The following is an 18,929-nucleotide window of genomic DNA, read 5'->3' on the forward strand; positions in this document are numbered from 1 at the left end:
CCTCACTGACGATCAGCTTAGGTATAAAAGACAAGACATAAGTATCAGACAGTTCAGTTCAACTCTACTCTTTAATTGTGCAGCAGTAAATCCATTTCCTGAGGATTGAAATCTAGCGTGAACCACAACAGGAAGTGAAGACGACAACAGGAGCCAGGACCCTAGCAATTTAGTATCCTTCATAAAATGCTTATTCATTTTCCTTTTGCAACTCTTAATAAAAACACACGATTATAACATTAGAAAAGAGAAACATCTGATATTTTATTCCAACCAATAAAAAAATATAAATTATTGTAACGCAAAATCTATTATTATATATATAAGCTTTAATAATAAAAATATTGATAATATGGTAAATAAATGTATCTAATATTTAAAGGCTAATCAAAAAAAAAAAAAGAAAATATGTGCAGCATTTGCGCAAAATCAATGAGAGAGAGTGAGTGAGGAGAAAAACTTACTTTCTCCCGAGACTCGAACAAATGTAACCTTGTAACTGATAATTACTGAGCGGTGACCAGTTACCTATTGGCAAATAAACTTTCTTTTCTCTCCGAAAGTATATGATTTGGCATCGTTGATAGTGGAAACTTAATGAAGTTGTACTTTGGTAGTTTTCGACCTTGTGTGTCGGTGTATTTGTTATTGTATACTAGACTTTTTGCCATGCAAAAGCACCAACAATTTGATTAGCCGTATTATCCTGGCGTAACGCATTACTTATTGCGAGGCCAATGGCTCTGCCATTTTTTGTATTTTTTTATGTATTTAATTATGTTCAAAGGCACGATTCGTGATTTTTGCTGCGAAAGTGTAGCATAACTTTTGTTATCASAAGAGTCGCTTTGCCTTGAGGCCTCGCACATTGTTCGATATTTCGTCAAAACTTTATTCATTTGAAGTAGTTTGTATTTTTTGATGACAWACTGATGTTACTCATACGCCGTGAWGTACTCGTTTTTGTCTATTTTTTTAATTTCCTTGAAAGCATATAAAATGTGACAAAATCATTCCGAGGAACGAAGTGAATTCCATTGTCTATAAAGCAAAATGAAGCTTCTTTCGATTGTATATAGCTCTTTATAAACTTTTGCGCGTCTTTCCAGATAACTTAATGGAATTTGCGCCAAATATTCCTTTATTGCTTCCATTTTAATCTCAACATATAAATTTTAGTTCTATCTCTTAAGGTGAATCGGACTAGTAAATCCTAGAAACCAATTTTTATTTCTACACTAGAATATCACCTTAATATTTTTACTACTATTGACGCTTTATCTATAAGTCAAATTCAATCTTCATTTGTGATCTCACAAATTCGAAAAATTAAAAATCAAATAAATTTTCGTCAAAATAATATGAAATTGAGGTTTTTAATGTCTTCTTAATTTCAAAACTATTAAGACCTCTATTATCTGTAAATTATACTCAATCTTCCTTGTATATGTATGTATATCGAAGTTCGAATAATGTTTGAAAAATAAAAAATGTAAACAAATATTGTTTAAAAAAATATAGAATGCCTTTAAAGTAGCATTTTCTTCGTTTACTAATAAATTTCTTAGAAAGAATTCAATAAACTTCGATGACTTATCGTTCTTTAACTCTTCCTTTATTTATTTGTAATTCCTTTTTATGTTATCTGCATACCAATAGCAGCTGTTATTGCAAATATTGCATTAGTCACTGTAGTACAACTTATTTCCACTAAATTTTTCTTTTTCATTTTTGGCCTTTTGGTTCACCGCCTTTTCTGTTAGGTGTCCTACTTTAAGTGGCTACAACAAGTGTCAGTCGTCCAACGTATATTCAGCGGCAATTAAGCATTAGATGGCCAAAACTATACTCACGACTTTTTTTTTGTTTATGTTTTAATTTAAGTGTGTGTTTTTGTATTTCTTTTTATAACGTTTTTAAGAAAAAGGAGAACGCTCTTCGTGTAATAGGCAACAAATGTCCATACATAAATATAAGTATGTGTATAAATATATATTTCCAGTTATTTATAATGTAAATTTAGAAGACATCTGTGGTCGATTAAACCACTACTTTTTGTTCTTGAATTTATGCGTAATTTTTTATAGAAATACATATGTGAACAGGAGTTTTTGAAAAAAAGTCATTGAATATTATCGTCTAAAGGTTTATCGCACTTTTCGCACGGCCGCAACACGTCACTATGCAAACAAACAGTGAAACACCAAAATTCATATTAAAAATATTGAAATCACCCAATAAACGTAATGGCAAGCGTTTTATAAATTAAGATTGCAGCAAGCTTTCATAAATAAGAGTTTTGCGAATTTCGTTGAGAAGTTACTTGCAAATGCAAGTGTTTCATAAATGTAAACAAAATGGAGACGATGCGGCTGCAAGTTCTGGAAGTATCCAGAATGAATTTGTCGAACCGGAGGTTGTGCCTCAAGCACAAAATAATTTTGATTCCTGCCATTCGTCGTAAGTTAAATACATTTAAAAGGTTTCTATTTAAATTTTTTTATTCATATTTAAATTCAATTGCAGAAACTTTGGCTGAAAATGGAGGAAAGGAAGAGGACTTTGTGTTTGCCTCTAAGTCATATTTCCAGTACGCAAAAAATCGTATTAAAATTAAAGTTACATTTTAATTGAATGTTATTATATTAAAAACAAAATTAATATTAAAAATAATTTTTTAAATGTATCAATAAAAAAAAACATATCCAAAACAAAGTAAATGTTTAAAACACTTACTAATTTCATTAGAAATACGTTTTTTTTAAGCATTTTCAAAACGTGTTTTTAAGCATGTAAAAAACGTATAATTACGTWACTTAAAAAACATTTTTTGCAATTGTTTTTTATACGCTTATAAAGTTGGGCCCTTTTCACTTATAAACCCCTTGCTTTGATGTCTTTTGTAAAGGTCACAGCAGCGTTTTATAAGTGTTTTACTTACATTCGAACGCTTACAAAGCGCTTATTATTATATATAAATGGTGACTGGGCATGAGCATTAGTTTTCATATAGTCGCATGCAACTGACTTTTTTTGKCTAATATTTATCTTTTCAATGGTCGCACTCATATCACGCACTTAATAAGCGCCGCTCAGCTGAAGAGATGGGCTCGGGTGTGAGAACCACAATTCATATTTGTCGCAAGCGATTCAGTTCGCATCTGCCCTGCTGCCAGAATGCTTTCTGTGCCTTTTAGTATTTAAATACATTTTACACGGACAGCATTGTTCAAAAAGATAAAATAAATAAAATGAATGGGATAAAATTTTTGTGAAAAAAATAATAATTTTACATAAAAAACAAAAAATTATTTAAAACAAATAAAAAAATTATTTCTAAATATCAAAATATATTTTTTTTATTTGAAAATTTGCATTATTTGAAAAAAATAATCAGAAAAAAAAATTTTTTATTGTGCTGCCAAATATTATTTAAATTTTGTAAATTAARTCTGAKTACTTTACTGTGCGCTTTCGAAAGAGAATTCGCAAACAATTGTTTATTAATTTCGTAGTTGTTTAGTGAACAATACAAGCTGGCATTCGAAGATCGCGATGTTTGGCGAAAATCTCGACGCCAACTGCACAGTATGGTTGTCGCAGTTATAGTAAGTCTGAAGTGAGCTAAGAAAGCTAGATTTCTAAAAAAATTAAAAAAAAGTCCTGATGAACCCAAAATTATTATTTTCTGTATTAAAACGTCATTAAAAAGTGCGGAGTTAGTCCTAAATATAGCTACTGAGTAATGGTAGCCACTGAATTTATGTGGAAAATTGAGTTCGCCTCTCTTTAAAACCAATTTTAACTTATGACAACATATTGAAAATTATATTTAGGGTTTTCATAACGAAAGTGTTAGGATTTTTTCGCCAGCAGAACGTACTGTGGGAGGGGAAGAAAGAGTATACAGAATCGTTCGATTTTCCCGAAATGTACATATATGTATATTTAAAAACTTATTGCCTTCAAATTCGCATTAATAATGTATTTTATCTACTGAAGTTATTTTTTTAGAGGGAATATGAAAGAAAGAAGTTGGAATCTCGATATTAGGGCCATTAACAGAAGTGAGTGCARAACTCACATGAGACAAGTTTTAGATGACTTCACGACCTTCACTGAATTCTTTACGCCACTCAAATGCTTCTGTGATAAATTAGCCTCCCCAAAACATTTCTGAAAATTTTTAAGCCATTCTATAGCCGTGATTACATTGAAAATCCAGACATCATCAAAATTCATCGTGGCGTGAAACTACAGTTATAATCATTACCAAAAAATCAGCGTTTATAGCTTCCAATTGTTTTAAAATAAACATTTAACACTTATAAGCTTTGCTTACGATTTTACGTTCCCTGAATTAATATGTTTTCTTAAATTTATTTGCAGCCAAGCGTAAATCCGCTCTGAAGTGAAATTAACTTTTTTTCCGATTTCCAAATTTTTCAAGACAGCGGTAATATGGGAAWTCTCAAAAGGCCTTTCAAAAAGAACTATAATTTTTATTAAATAACGTAATAATCGACCAGGCTAATTATGAATTAAATAAATTCCATTWTTAATAAAAAATTTCGTTCGCAGGTGAACAAAATGCGGTTAGAAGAATTAGAAAATAATCGTTTTCAGCTCAAATCGGCCGATCCCAATAAACCGGACTTGAAAATAATTTGCTACGCGTCCACCGTGAAGTTGACCAACGAGTGGCTACGCATCCTCCGCAATATACTGCAGTCATTGATCGATTTTCAGCGGGCCATAACCAATCCAATCGAATATCAACAACGACATTAAAATTCGACAAAGAAACAAAAAAGAACAAAAAGAAACACAACAAAAACAAAAATTACAACAAAACAGCAATCATGTACAATTGCAAAAATGTTTTTCATAGAAATTTCAACAAAGTTATAAACTATTTGGAATCTGCTTAAAAATACATATGTACATAAGCATGGCAAAAGCGAAATTTTAAATCAGTGAAAGAGTAAAAGTTCAAAGAAAAACGCCAAGCGGATTGATTGAAATACTGCTAAGCCACACATACACACACSCTTTTATATTCTAACAAGCATTWTTATTTCTTTGCAAAATGTCTACAAGACTATATAAAAAACGTTCGTCAATTTCAAATTAAATTTAATTGAATTATTTTAATGAATTATAATAAAATGGAAAGATGAAACTGCATACTTAAGCTGCATACTGTATAATTTAAGTAATCCAAACGAGTACTTATGCTGTTAAGAGATTTATATTTGATTTAATTTAACTATTTTTTTTTATAAATTTAAAAATATCTTTAATTAAGTAAAACCAAAAAACCAAAAAGTTAAAATGACAATTTTATGTTTCACCTAAATGATTTTGCAATATTATTTTTATTCCTCTTAAATCTGTCGGTCACTCTTAGCAAATACCGACATTGATGACCGCCCTGACTACTTAATGTGAGTTTATTAATCTCAAATTCGATTACAGTTTCAAAAACTTTTTCGAACTTTAAATCAATACAAACTGAGCACAATGCCAAACAAATTTCATAAATATCATGATTCAATTATGCTGTGTTAACCCAAAAATAACAATTTATTAAAAGTAATTGGATCTATAACGTCAAAATCAGGCGCTTTCTTTTGTATTGTTTTGTTTTTAKGAGACAAAATACATTTTTCAAAAACTTCAACCAATGTGACATTTTTTGGTGATAACTGAATAATAATAGATTTTAAAGTACACAGAATCATCAAAATGTWAACAGAAAATGCATGAAAAAGACAAAGAATAACTAATTTTGACATTATGAATACAATCATTTCTTTTGTAAATTGAAGCGCGCTCCATGTCGACACAACCTTTAATTGAATTATGATAAATATGCATTTTACATAGTATTTTCTTTCTGCTTATTKCCTTACTTTCTCCACGAATTTKCTGGATTTAAATTATAAAAAAAGARCTTTGATAATATGTATGTCTCAAAATGCGTGGAAAAATATCTGTTTTAAGGTTTGAAAAAACGTATCTAAATACATATGAATGGACAAATGATGACAGGTTGTTGGTGTTAAAATTAATGCTTAACATGCAAATACTTTTCCTTGAATAAGAATTGGTCAAAGTTCAATATATTATTTTTGCAAGTTAGAGCAGAAAATGTATATTTACGGTAGTCAAAATAAAAGATGGATAACAAATTTTATATATTGCATATATAATATATACATATGTATATCAAAGCGAAAAAATAATGTTAAATATTCACAGTAAGCAGAATAGTGAAATAAAGGCATAATAATTTACTCCAAGAAAAAATAATTTAAAATGTAATTTAGTTAGAATTAGTAAATAAGAGCCTTACCTTAAATTACTGTATTATGTAAGTTCGCTGGCATTCAGAAGACTCCACAAATTTAAAAAGTAATAAGGTTTTGGGAAAGCTTAGTGCAAATAACCAAATCACAATTTGAACCCATACACTAAAGCAATTGTTGAGATCTATCAGGTACGCCATGACTAGTTGTCTGCCACATTCTAAAAGAAAACTTCAGTATACTCACCAAAATTTCTGTCAACACCGGAAATTCGCTATATATCTTGTGCCTCAGTGCGTTATGAAAAGGTCGTAAAAAGAACCCAAACACATGTTCGACCAATGCTATTCCCGCATTTTTATTCAATAAAATAATTGAAATATCATTTTAAATGTAAAATAACACACAATTCAGCTAGCACTTTWTTCTCATGTGTCAAAAAAATATTAATTACCGCCAAAAATAATCGCTTCCCAAGAGATAATGACTTTTGCACCACCTTGTAGCAGGAAATCGCTTGACCGGATATAAATACTTTTTGTTACGGTCATACAACCTACAATCTTTCAAAAAAGTGAGTAGATAACCAATAATTAAAAAAAAATAATAAGTATTTTATTAAATAAAAACTTTAATTCAATTAACAGATAATTGCTGAGTTTTCACGAAATTTAACAAAAACTTATTATGCGGACATTCTGTTTTGTACCAACAGTTTCTAAAACGTTTCAATTGCCAGAACCCGAAAACATCCTATCTGTCAAAAAAATATTAAATTGCTGAATAATTGCGAAAATAGTGTCGTTGTTATAATATTAAGATTAAGATTTTATTTGCACTAAATTAGTTAAATTAAAGACATTTAGCGTTCGGAATACGTTTGCAGTAAAAATAAAAGTAATGGAASTGATTCAGAAGCATTTGTCGAAGATTCGCGTACCATGCGATAATACACCAATTTATAAAGATGAATGTGTCTATTCATTTGATACACCGGAAACTCCAACAGGACTTTACGTCAGTTTAAGTAGTTTTYTAAGCTTCGGCGAGCAATATGTAAAAAAATATGCTGAAAAGACTGGAAATGCGGTATTCCTGCATATACATCGTGTGAAGACACCTAAAAAAGGTGTCGCTGCTGCCGATGAAGGGGGGCCGGAGCGTAAAATCACCCGGCTAGCTATTGGTGTGGAGGGTGGTTATAACGACGCTAACGAGAAGACATATGATATTAAAGATGCTTATAGCATTGTGGTTATGCCGGATATTGATAAAAAATTTCCATTTCCTAATGAGGAATTTCCACTGCTTGTAACTCAAGCTGTAGAGGCATTGTTAGCACAAGAGTCTGCTATCGCCAAGCTTGAAAAACAAACACTAACTGGTWAGTTTTTTTAGTTAAAAAATAGTAACAACATAAACCAATATTTGATTTCTTTAAGGCACATGGGATGGAGAGGTACGCCAAGTGTCAAAATACGSAGAATCTTTAATACAACTAGATAATGGCAAGAAAATACCGCCATCTGGTTGGAAATGTGAAAAATGCGATTTAACCAATAATCTTTGGCTCAACCTTACCGATGGYTCCATTCTTTGTGGGCGTAAATTCTTTGACGGCTCCGGTGGTAACGATCATGCTGTGGAGTATTATCGAGAAATGGGGTATCCGTTGGCTGTTAAATTGGGTACAATAACTGTCGATGGCAAGTCTGACGTGTTCTCGTACCCAGAAGATGATATGGTTATTGACCCACACCTGGAAAAACATCTTGCTCATTTCGGCATCAATATGGCAGCCATGAAAAAGAGTGAAAAGTCAATGGTTGAATTAGAGTTGGAAATTAATCAACGGATTGGAGAATGGTCTTTGTTGACCGAAAGCGATAGTGAATTAGAACCACTGGCTGGTCCAGGATACACCGGAATGCGGAATCTCGGCAATTCGTGCTACATAAATAGTGTGATGCAGGTAAATATCTCCAATATTTATGTTTTCTAAGTTATATAATTTATAATGAAAATTCTCTATTTTTAAACAGGTAATATTCACACTACCTGACTTCATCAAGCGATATGTGGGAGAAGGCACGGATAAATATTTTAACGCATTTCCAGCTGATCCCGCTAATGATTTTAACATCCAAATGGCTAAACTTGGTAACGGCTTATGGTCCGGCAAGTACAGTAGCATTTCGGAGAATTCATTGGATTCCGAAAGTACTGGTATTTCACCTGCTATGTTCAAAAATGTCGTGGGTAAAAATCACCCTGATTTCAGTACGAAACAACAACAAGATGCTTTTGATTTCTATTTACACCTTATCAATATAATCGAACGCAATTCTCGGCATGAAGCTAATCCAGTAGAAGGGCTTACAATTAGTTTGGAAGATCGTGTCGAGTGTATGAGCAGCAAAAASGTGAAGTATACACACCGAGACGATTACTGCTTACCTTTGCAAATACCTTTGGAGAAGGCCACAAATTTAGATGAGGTCAAAGAATATTTGGAACGTAAAACTGCCGATGGTGCAAACAATAGTAGTGACAAAAATATAGTGCGGCACAAAGTGCCACTACATGCATGCTTAGAACGTTTTTTTGCAACTGAGGTGCTTGAGCAATTCCACTCGTCAGCTACTAATTGCATCACCACCGCCAAAAGGTCCACTAGACTAGTAAATATGCCAGATTTCCTGCTGTTGCATTTGCGAAAGTTCACACTGGGCTCCGATTGGGTGCCTAAGAAGTTAGATGTATCGGTTGACATGCCGGACGAGCTAGATCTCAGCAGCTGGAGAGCCACTGGCATGCAACCAAATGAGCAGCCCTTACCAGATGCGGACGACAAACCGAAATTTTCTTTCGATGAAAATCTAATGGGAGAACTAATTCAAATGGGCTTCCCACAAGAGGCCTGCAAGCGTGCTGTATTCCATACAAAAAATATTAGTCTAGAAGCAGCTTCAAATTGGCTGATGGAGCATATTGGTGATGCCGACATTTCAGAACCGTTCGTTTTGCCCACCGATGGCATGGGTGACAGTAAAGCAAACGATTTTGTTGCGAATCCCGAAAGCGTTGCTATGCTAATGAGTATGGGCTTTGAAGAACGCCAAGCCACTAAGGCATTAAAAGCTACTGATGGCAATATTGAGCGGGCGACGGATTGGATTTTTTCTCATGCTGAGGACATGGACACAGATGAGATTCCACAAGAGCAGACTGATAACGAKCCGAGTAATACACATAAAAAAACTTATCGAGATGGTGTGGGTAAATATAAGCTCGTAGCTTTTATCTCACATATGGGTACTTCAGCTCAAGTTGGGCATTACGTGTGCCACATCCAGAAAGATGGACGATGGGTAATTTATAACGATAGTAAAGTAGCACTTTCACAAAACCCACCAAAGGATCTCGGTTATTTATATTTATACAAGCGATGTGAGTAAATACCATGAAATTGGATTAATGTGCATTTCGAATGAACTTGCCTTTATTACCATACATATATTGAATTCTTAAAAGTATGACACTTAGTATTAAATGCAAAGAACTGAAAAAAACTTTAATACTTCAAGAAGAAATGCTTATTATGCTGTTTAAATGACAATTGTTTGTCGCGACGAATAAAATTTCAATCGGATCTAATTTTTAAGGTTCGTTTTCATTGTAACGTAGCAGGCATTTCTCATTATGTTGTTAGTTAGGATAATATATTCAACTTATATTTATTCATCTTTTTGTATGTTACTACCTCTTGTCCAGGTTGGTTTCATAATGMATTCCACAATATTATTGAGTTTGTCGCTAAAAGCGCCAAATGAGAAYTTTTGTTGTACCCGCTTGTGTCCCATTACACCCATTCTCTCACGCAGCCCGTCGTCCTTGTATATTTGTAACATMGCTTCTGCAAATCGTTGTGGCTGCTTCTCACACAATAATCCCGTAGAGTTGTGCACAATTGTCTCTGTTGGCCCACCACTGTTAACGGCTATCACTGGTTTTGACATGTACATGCCTTCCAGTGGCACAATTCCGAAATGCTCATTATGGGGTGTATAAAGAAGACAATTTGATTTATAAAGTAATATGAATTTTTCATCATCATTCGGAGAGCGCAACAATAATACACTTTCTTGCAGACCGAGTTTATCCACCAGCTGTCGAAGCTCATCGTAATGTTCCAAATTTTCTAAAACACGCTCATCGTAGCCACCAGCTATTACTAAGCGGCARCGTTTCGCTTCCGTAGGTGGTAAGGAATCGATTACTAAACGGAAGGCATGTAATGCTAGGGCGTGATTTTTCTTACGCTCATATCGATTAATATCCAGAAAAACAAATGCATTGCGTGGAATGCCTTCACAACCATGTACACCGAATTCATTACTTTGCATCGCTGAGATCTGGTTTTTCATCGCGTCAAAATAATCGGTATTTAACGTTGGATATAAAACGTCGGGCACTATCTTCAGTCGGTGAAATGTATCACCGAACACACGTAAGGTAAACTTGGAATTTACGAATGTTACATCAGCCATACCAATGGTTAACTCTTCAAAATAGTTTAGTGGTGCGCGATAAACACTTTTAAGATAACCCTCCCGTGCGCTTAGTAATTGATCGGGAAAATGACAGTAGAAAAGAATTTTAGGCCGGCTTTTAGCTAGTTTCAATATAGGTACACCAACAGAAATTTGATCGCAAAAAAATATATCAATATTTTCACGTCGCGACATTACAAGCGATGCATACAAGGCAGCGTACATCATGCGAAAGTAGGCACATAGCGCATAGAATCGTCCAAATATCTTACGTGGTAACCAGTCGCCAACGACTTCAACTTGCAAAGTTCCGTCTGAAGTTTCTTTAAAACAATGCGTTGGATCATGGTGATTTGTCAAGAAGCTAACCTCATGACCTCGGGATTTTAAAGCGAGCGCTGCGTCGACTACAAGTCGCTCTGCGCCGCCAATCCCCAAATCAGGGTGAAGGAAGAGAATACGTACCATTTAAGCGGTTGCTTTCATGAAAATCGAAATTGAAAGTATTAATGGAAATTGTCAACAATGTTAAAAAAAATAACTTGGAAACACTTACTTATAACTTTTCATTCAATTAGCCTAAAAATTTGCATTTGATGCACTGACATGGATTGATGATTTCAATTTTGATCAGTACGTGTATTTTCCAGACATTAAACAGCTGATTATTGCATCCTTAATAATTCTCAGGTGTCGAAACACTTTTCACAGGGTAACATTTCAACTAATTATGTTTAAAACTAAAGAATAARGCATGATCCATCAATTGATGTAATTGAAATAATTTGCGATGAAATTCAATCTGCCACATTATTCAATTATATAAGGTTGAGTCGATAGCTGTTTTCCGTTTTGAATGCGTTGATATTTCTCCTTACGCATGAAAAATATGTACGTCGTACCGTAACTTTTTTTCATTTTACAACACTTTCTGAAATCTGTTCTGTATGGCAACATTTAGCATATTTCATGCATCAAACAACCCTATATAAACTGTTTAAGACGCACGCACGTGTTTACTTCTAGCATTATTTTGTATTTCGAAGCAGAATTTAACGTGAAACATAAGTAAGAAAGATGGTGAAGTTGCAAAAATCTTTAACAAAACCTTTAGATATAATCGAGAAAAGGAAAACAAAGTTACCGGCACCACCACTTGCAGGCATCTCAAAGTCAAACAAAAAAGAAAAAGCAGTTACTGTACTGGAAAAGTCAGTGAARTCCAAAAAAGAAAAGTTAGCAAAAGCAATTATTAAAGATATCGAAGTTGTGGCGCCTTTGAAAAAAGAAAAGAAAGACAAATTAAATAAAGTTGAAAAGAAGATTCCGAGCGAACCAAACAAGAAAAAATCCAAGACGTCTGGAAAGAAGGTGGAGCAGACTCCGAAACGTCCTTTGGTACTAGCACCGGCAGAATCACCTCAAGTTCCAAAATTAGTTGCGGCCAAGTTGGAAAAGAAGTCGAAGGATAAAAAGCCCAAAGTTCATAAGAAAAAGAACAAAAAAGTTAACCCAACTAACGTTGARCCAGCAACCCCTTTAACAAATTTGCAAAAGAAAAAAGCTGCCAAACGAGCCTACAAAAAAGAACAAATTAAGAAGAGGCGCGAAAATAAATCGGCAAAAACCAAAAAAGCTCCAACAAAACGTCTATTTAAGGCACCACCATTTGATGAGGAAAAATTCAATGCAATTGTATGTGCAGATAATGTGAAGAAAATAGCAAAGGGCCTGAAAAAGCAGGTAGAAAAGGAAGTCTCTGAAAAGAAAACCGCCATTTTTAGTGATTTTCAATACTTCCTAAATGTCTCCTGCTTTAAAATACCTAATGTTCCAAAACGTATTGTAAAGCTGTAAGTTCTAAATATAAATATTTTAAATAATGCATGGAATTAATATACATATATTTTTTTACTTAAAGCAATTTAAAACATTCGTTGGTTGATAAAGATGATGATGTTGCTATCATTGTGTCTGATTTACAACGTGGATCTAAAGTTGATTATGAACCAACAATTCAACATTATGAAGATATCTTCCGCGAAGCCGGTATTGAAGGACTGACAATCATACCATTTAATAAACTTAGGAATGAATGCAATACTTTTGAAACTGTGCGCAAATTTGGAAATACCTATGATTATTTTCTATGCGATGGGCGTTTAGTAGGACACGCATCTGGTTTTTGCGGAAAGGTAGATATAAATATTTTAAATATATAAATTACATGTTCAATATCATATGTACACTCTTAAAATAGGTCTTCCAAAAACCGCGTACAACATTCCATTCAGTACGTATGGATAATCAAAAGAATTTAAAACGAGAAATTGAGAAATCGTTATGTCGTACTGCTTACAAACAACTGGACAAGGGTGATCTCATATCAATACCAATCGGTACTCACAAGTTCACAGAAGATCAGTTGGTTGAGAATATTATGCATGTAAYGGAGCAGTTGAAGAATACTTACCCCGGTGGCTTGGCCAATATCCGTGGCATATATCTTAAAATAAGTATCGCTGGTACGTCATCATTGCCACTATTCCTCAGTGTTGCAGAGCCACCTGCGGAGATYCCTTATGTTGTCGGACCACGTGAGCAGCGTATGCTGAAATTGAAACGTGAAGCTAACGAGGTTTTGTCTAAATTCAATATGACAAAAGAAGGAAACTTGTTGAAACTATCAAAAACTGATGTGGAACGCAAACGTAAATTGAAGGAAATGCGAGCAGTAGTAAACGCTGAAACAAATACGACTGAAGAAAATAAGCATGATAAGGCCAATGGCAAACAAGCTGTTGTGCCAGCAAAGAAGGCTAAAACTGAGAAAAGTGTTATAGCTTCTGATAAAAGTGAAAAAAGTAAGTCTAAAGATGAAGAACCTAAGGTAGAAGAGCAAGGCGACGAAGACGAGGATGATGGCGAAGCAGAGCAGGAAGATGAGGATGAGAATGATAGTGGTGAAGATGAGGATGTGGAGGAAGATGATAGTGGGGAAGAGGAAGATGGCGATGATGATGATGACGACGACGATGACGGTGATGATGATGAAGATGATGCTGATGAAGATGATGCAGAAGATGAAGACGGCGCGGGGGATGATGATAAGGATGAGGATGATAGTGAAGAAGAAGATGATGAATAATTACAATAGTAATTTTACCATAAGTCTGGTTTTTTTAATTTAAATCTTTTATTATATAAAAAACACATTGAATGCATTGGATTATAAGAATAAAATATCTTGAAATACTTGCGATATTTAATCTTTATGCAGTAGATTTTACGACCAACTAATTATTAATATTTTTATGCATCTTAAATGGGTGTTGGTTCTGAATAACACTAGCTATAACTTTTTTTATTAAGTAAATCATTATTTTATAAGCTGTGTCACCCTATTATGAATGTTCAGAGACAAATGACACATTGAGAATTATTGAAACGTCAAATTGGACACACAGTACGGCAGCATGAATTTTTGTTCTGAGTGTGTTTTTCTTTTATCCCGTCTCGTCGATTTCATTTTAAACAAATACTTAAGGAAATAATAAATATTTGCAACTGAGGTAGAAATTATTATCGTAACGGATTATAATTGTGTCTATAGTTCTTTCGWAAAGGCAAAATATGTAAAACATCATAAATTAACTGTGATTTGCATGCAATTTCGTTGGCGTGAAAAAAAAAATTAACGTAACAATAGTTCTTGCTTTGACTTCAAGGCGATGTGTTATTTATTGCATTCGTAAAGGAATTGTACCGCGGCCATTTGATAGGTTAGCAAATTGCTGAATCCTATAATCTAATAAAGGCTGAAAACGAACTTATTTCATTTGTATTAGGGGCTCTAGTGATCGCGCCGCGATATGTGGATCTGTGCCCACTGTGTTTACATAAATCTGATTCCATTAAAATTCAATTGGTGCAAATAGTGTCACAGAGGCAGACCCGTTTCGAAAGGATTTTCCCCAAAACCAGTGCAAACGAACAAAGCGGCAATATTGATGCAGCTGCTGAAGATTTTACATCTAAGAAAATAAGTTTATAAAAACACTTGCTTGCCCCCATGTTGGGTAGTACCATAATTTTCCTCGGGAAACGAACAAATAAATAAAATATTGAAACTGCTATAATCTGTGGCTAAATCGACAAAATGCCTAAGATTTATATTAAAAAACCACTCGGTGGCATGGTGATACGTAATCGGAATGCCATTAAGGACGTAGTCATTACCGTAAGTAAAATATAAATATATATACAATATTTTAAATTAGTTATATTTCTTGTACACGTTTTTCTCCAAATCATGTTCCCAAGATAATATTTCAATAAGTGATAATGGTAATTGCCGATGATTCACACCAAGTGCACGATATCGCTATCTAAATAGCTTTTGCGGAGTATTAGACTTATATGCTACAATTATTTAAAATAATACGTTTGCCACTATGAATAAACTACTCCCAGTCAGCAATCCGCTAATTCCACCCACATGAATTGTTTTGAGCACACATATTTGAGTATTAGAGCTGGGCGGTGCTGATGTCGCCTCAATTTAATGYTTTTTTTGTCTGTACATACATATGCATATAACCTCGTATGACTCGTACCTACAAACAAATGTACTACGAATTTATGCACATCCACCCATGTGCCTATTTTATTAATTTTTTTCCCTAGGTTTATTCTCTTTCAGAAATCCACTAAATTTCAGCCAGCGTTTGATGTAGTTTCGCCTGGTTTAAATTGCTTGTACCTCGGCTCTTGATTATCGCAAGCTACTTTAGGATAAAACATTTTTATAAGGCTTAATTTGATTGTCGTACTAAAAATAGCCGGTTCAAAGCAGTTGAATAACTGAAGTAGAYATTTATTTATTTATGTACATATGTTTGCGTCCATCATATATGCATTAATACATGAGCATTTGTTTGGACATGCAAACCTTGTGCATACATACATATATGCACAGATACTTAAACGTACATTCAAATTAGTTTAAATAATGATGCAAGTAATTCAGTATAAACCGTTATTTTACAACAATTTTCTGAGAGAACACACCTGTTATATTAGCTAAGTTTGTATTTGTCATCTTGTTTTCTTTTTATRTTGACTACAATTTGCACACAAATAGTTTGTACTCAATTTCTTCGACATTACTGTATGTACATATGATATCATTCGTGTGAGTCCACTATATTTACTGCGACGACAGCTAATTGGACACGTCATGTTCTAATATTTTTGGGCCATTCCAAAATAATATCCGACGCTCAACTTGAAATTCATATTATAACAATTTAKAAATTATCGGCAGGTTATCATATATGTACATACATATATCGTTCGTAAGTATGTACATAGGTGTGGATGTACCAAAGATTACCAAAAGTTTGGAATCACTTCGAGCAATTTAAAAATAATTGTTTTATTGTTCATTGTCACATTGCTTATGAATAACGGAAAAAGTTTTTTGATATTTTATTGTTTATGAACGTGCAAATGAACGTACATATGTACATACATATATTGCAAATATATGCAATATATAGGTGTATACATACTAGTACCTATGATATTATACACATTGATTTTCCCATTCAGAAATATAAATGCATTTTTATTTCTAAAAATAGAAAGAATAACAAAATGTGTTATATTTTACTACGTATCRCTATAAAACCGAAGTTTTATTTATTGTACTTTCGAACGAGGACATATCGAATTGATTGTTCGCCAATGCGTATGAAAAAAAAAATTGCAACAAAAACTACTTAGAGAAGTGAACGTGTTAATTATAAAAAAAAAAGTTAAAATGAAATATTTTATGGTCTAAAGAACAACAAAAATCCGGGTTGTAAATAGTTCAATAACAATTTGATTGAAATACTTTTTTGGATTTGTAAATTAAAAATAAATTTTAATCCCAAATATCGGATTAAAAAAAATATTCCCAAAAAGCTGAATAAAATATAAAAAATCTATTTCGAAGTTAATCTTTACAAATTTATCCAGAATCGACCTCGACATACCAAATGCATACATATGTACATATACATATGTGCAGTATAGGACGAGTCCCCGAACGACTCTAACCACTTGTTTGCATGTCCAGCTAACTCTACTCATCTAACACCCTTCACCCTATGGTTCGATCCTGTCGAAACAGCACGTTTCCTGGGCGTACCGTTGGATGACCYCGATGACAACTTACCAGAACCTTACCACTTATACGGGAATTAGAATTAGCCGTTACAACAAAAACGTCATAATTTTCAATACTCTCGAGCAGTGGTCGGCAAACTTACACTGTATGCACATACATACATACAAATGTATACTATTTGTCGCTGATGCACTGTGCGCATAGCCTAAGCATAGCTGGTCGAATTATGTCATATGCATTTATTATAGGCATCGCTGAGCTACGCTTTTTTCTGCTTGCCACCCAAACGGTCTGGATAAGCGCTACAACAAAAACTTTTATCGTGGCTTCACTTGAAGATGTATTTTGTTACAAGATGACTATTAATACAATTACTCATCAATTATGGAGAATTTAATTTAATTTTCGAATTACTAACCAATTGTAAAACTATTTCAATTTCAAAAAAAAAAAAAAAAAATTTGACAAATGTCACGAATTGCTTGCAATTCGTTTGAAAAGAAAGTTTTCTTTCGTAAAGCATCTACACGAATGTTTCACAAAGTAAACATTAAAATAATATAAATATGTACATGTAGCCCAATTCAATGAAATATTGCAAAGAGTAGGAAATTCTGTTATGCACCCATATACGCGCATTTGTATATATTTAGTTACATACATACATATACACTTCAAGAYTGCATTTCAAGCTTATTCCATATATGCACATAGTTGTAGTTGTACGTAAATACTGCAAATATACGGCTAATGCACATTCCACGCACTTGAAATCATAAATAAAAAGTTTCAGTTCTCCCATGTTTTTATTGCATCATTTGAGAGATTGATTTCCCAGAACAGACTGTGGGCGAATAAGAAAAGCTGCAAATGTGAATGAAATCGTATTGGTATATCACGTGATTGCGTAAAGCTTGTTGCTCTTCTCTGCATCTCTTATTCGCGCTCTCTCTCTCTCTCTCTCTCTCTCTATGTTTTGGTTCACTTCCGCTCATTTCCCATTTTTCCTCATAAATTTACACATCTGTGTTTAGGAAAAGAGCTTTTCCTTTCTTGTTGATAGCAAACATATGTATGTATGCATATATGTACATACATACAATATTATATATACATATACAGGCTATAGAAGCTACTGTCTTCTTGGGAAACTTCCGAATRTAACGTTTTTTAGTTGTTCTGAGTTTTGTTGTTATTGAGAATGAAAGTTAAATGTTGTTGGTAAGCACGCAATCAAATGAGCGTACAATGCGTCCAGAGCTTTGAAAACGAGCCAGTCGGAATTTAAGCAAAATTTTTGAAATGTGAATATTTTGTAGTTTTAATTTTAGACTTTGATTAGCGTAAAAGATAACAAATTGTACTGAAATATGTAATATTTATAATTATGTTTCTGCGCCTAAATATAGGCAATAWTTTTATAATCTGAGCAAGATATTTTTATTTTATCACTCATGGCAAATGTCGGAGACCCTCTAAAAATATACATATGTAAATAATCAGCGAAATTTTGAACATGTACTCTTCTCAAAAAGTTGGCCATTTTTCGGAACCGGCGCTAGCATAGCACACAAACTGAACGATCAGAATCAAGTTCTTGTATGAACAATTGTTTTATTTGGCAATATATTTTCACGAATTTTGACAAGGATTATTGCAACCTCCGAAGAAATTATTCAGATCGAACCACTATAGCATATACATAGTTGTCATACAAACCGACCGATCGAAATCAAGTTCATGTATGGAAATGTTTTTATATATGTGAAGGGAAGATTTTTTTTTGAAAACAAGTAATAGTAATCAAATAGGTTTTGGAATATAAAATCTTACATAAAATAATTCTAATTTTGTATTTGTGCATATGTTAATTTTATTTCATTATTTGAA

General features: G+C 33.3%; 4 protein-coding genes across 6 annotated transcripts in view; 3 read left to right on the forward strand and 1 right to left on the reverse strand.

The window, feature by feature from the left end:
• The first annotated feature begins 7,069 nt into the window (after nucleotides 1-7,069).
• Nucleotides 7,070-9,968, forward strand: LOC108976924 (ubiquitin carboxyl-terminal hydrolase 5). The gene is made up of 3 exons (XM_018946369.1): nucleotides 7,070-7,695; nucleotides 7,754-8,283; nucleotides 8,354-9,968. The coding sequence occupies exons 1-3, from the start codon at nucleotides 7,212-7,214 to the stop codon at nucleotides 9,767-9,769; spliced, it is 2,430 nt and encodes an 809-aa protein (XP_018801914.1). The 5' UTR covers nucleotides 7,070-7,211; the 3' UTR covers nucleotides 9,770-9,968.
• On the reverse strand, nucleotides 9,786-11,653 carry LOC108976931 (alpha-1,3/1,6-mannosyltransferase ALG2). Of its 2 annotated transcripts, XM_018946388.1 has the most exons (3): nucleotides 11,421-11,653; nucleotides 11,330-11,343; nucleotides 9,786-11,187 (listed from the first exon to the last, which is right to left on the reverse strand). In XM_018946388.1, the coding sequence occupies exons 1-3, from the start codon at nucleotides 11,432-11,434 to the stop codon at nucleotides 10,049-10,051; spliced, it is 1,167 nt and encodes a 388-aa protein (XP_018801933.1). In that variant the 5' UTR covers nucleotides 11,435-11,653; the 3' UTR covers nucleotides 9,786-10,048. The 2 variants fall into 2 exon arrangements, with proteins under 2 accessions (XP_018801933.1, XP_018801926.1); XM_018946381.1 differs by having other exon boundaries at nucleotides 9,786-11,343; nucleotides 11,421-11,651.
• Nucleotides 11,654-11,852: 199 nt separating this feature from the next.
• On the forward strand, nucleotides 11,853-14,805 carry LOC108976956 (ribosomal L1 domain-containing protein CG13096). 2 transcript variants are annotated; one of them, XR_001993993.1, is made up of 4 exons: nucleotides 11,853-12,717; nucleotides 12,786-13,059; nucleotides 13,125-14,646; nucleotides 14,713-14,805. XR_001993993.1 is itself a non-coding variant. In XM_018946416.1 (3 exons), exons 1-3 carry the CDS (start codon nucleotides 11,942-11,944, stop codon nucleotides 14,010-14,012), a joined length of 1,938 nt encoding a protein of 645 aa, XP_018801961.1. In that variant the 5' UTR covers nucleotides 11,853-11,941; the 3' UTR covers nucleotides 14,013-14,805. The 2 variants fall into 2 exon arrangements, 1 of the variants encoding a protein (XP_018801961.1); XM_018946416.1 differs by having other exon boundaries at nucleotides 13,125-14,805.
• Nucleotides 14,806-14,905: 100 nt separating this feature from the next.
• LOC108976943 (hippocampus abundant transcript 1 protein) overlaps nucleotides 14,906-18,929 on the forward strand; it is an 18,372-nt gene continuing 14,348 nt past the window's right edge. Inside the window, exon 1 of the mRNA XM_018946403.1 lies at nucleotides 14,906-15,104. Within this exon, the coding sequence (XP_018801948.1) occupies nucleotides 15,024-15,104 (81 nt within the window). The 5' untranslated portion in view covers nucleotides 14,906-15,023. The remainder of the gene's footprint in view (nucleotides 15,105-18,929) is intronic.

The sequence above is a fragment of the Bactrocera latifrons genome, unplaced genomic scaffold (genome assembly GCF_001853355.1).
Source record: "Bactrocera latifrons isolate USDA-ARS-PBARC rearing strain unplaced genomic scaffold, ASM185335v1 scaffold_116, whole genome shotgun sequence".
NCBI classification, from domain to species: Eukaryota; Metazoa; Arthropoda; class Insecta; order Diptera; family Tephritidae; genus Bactrocera; species Bactrocera latifrons.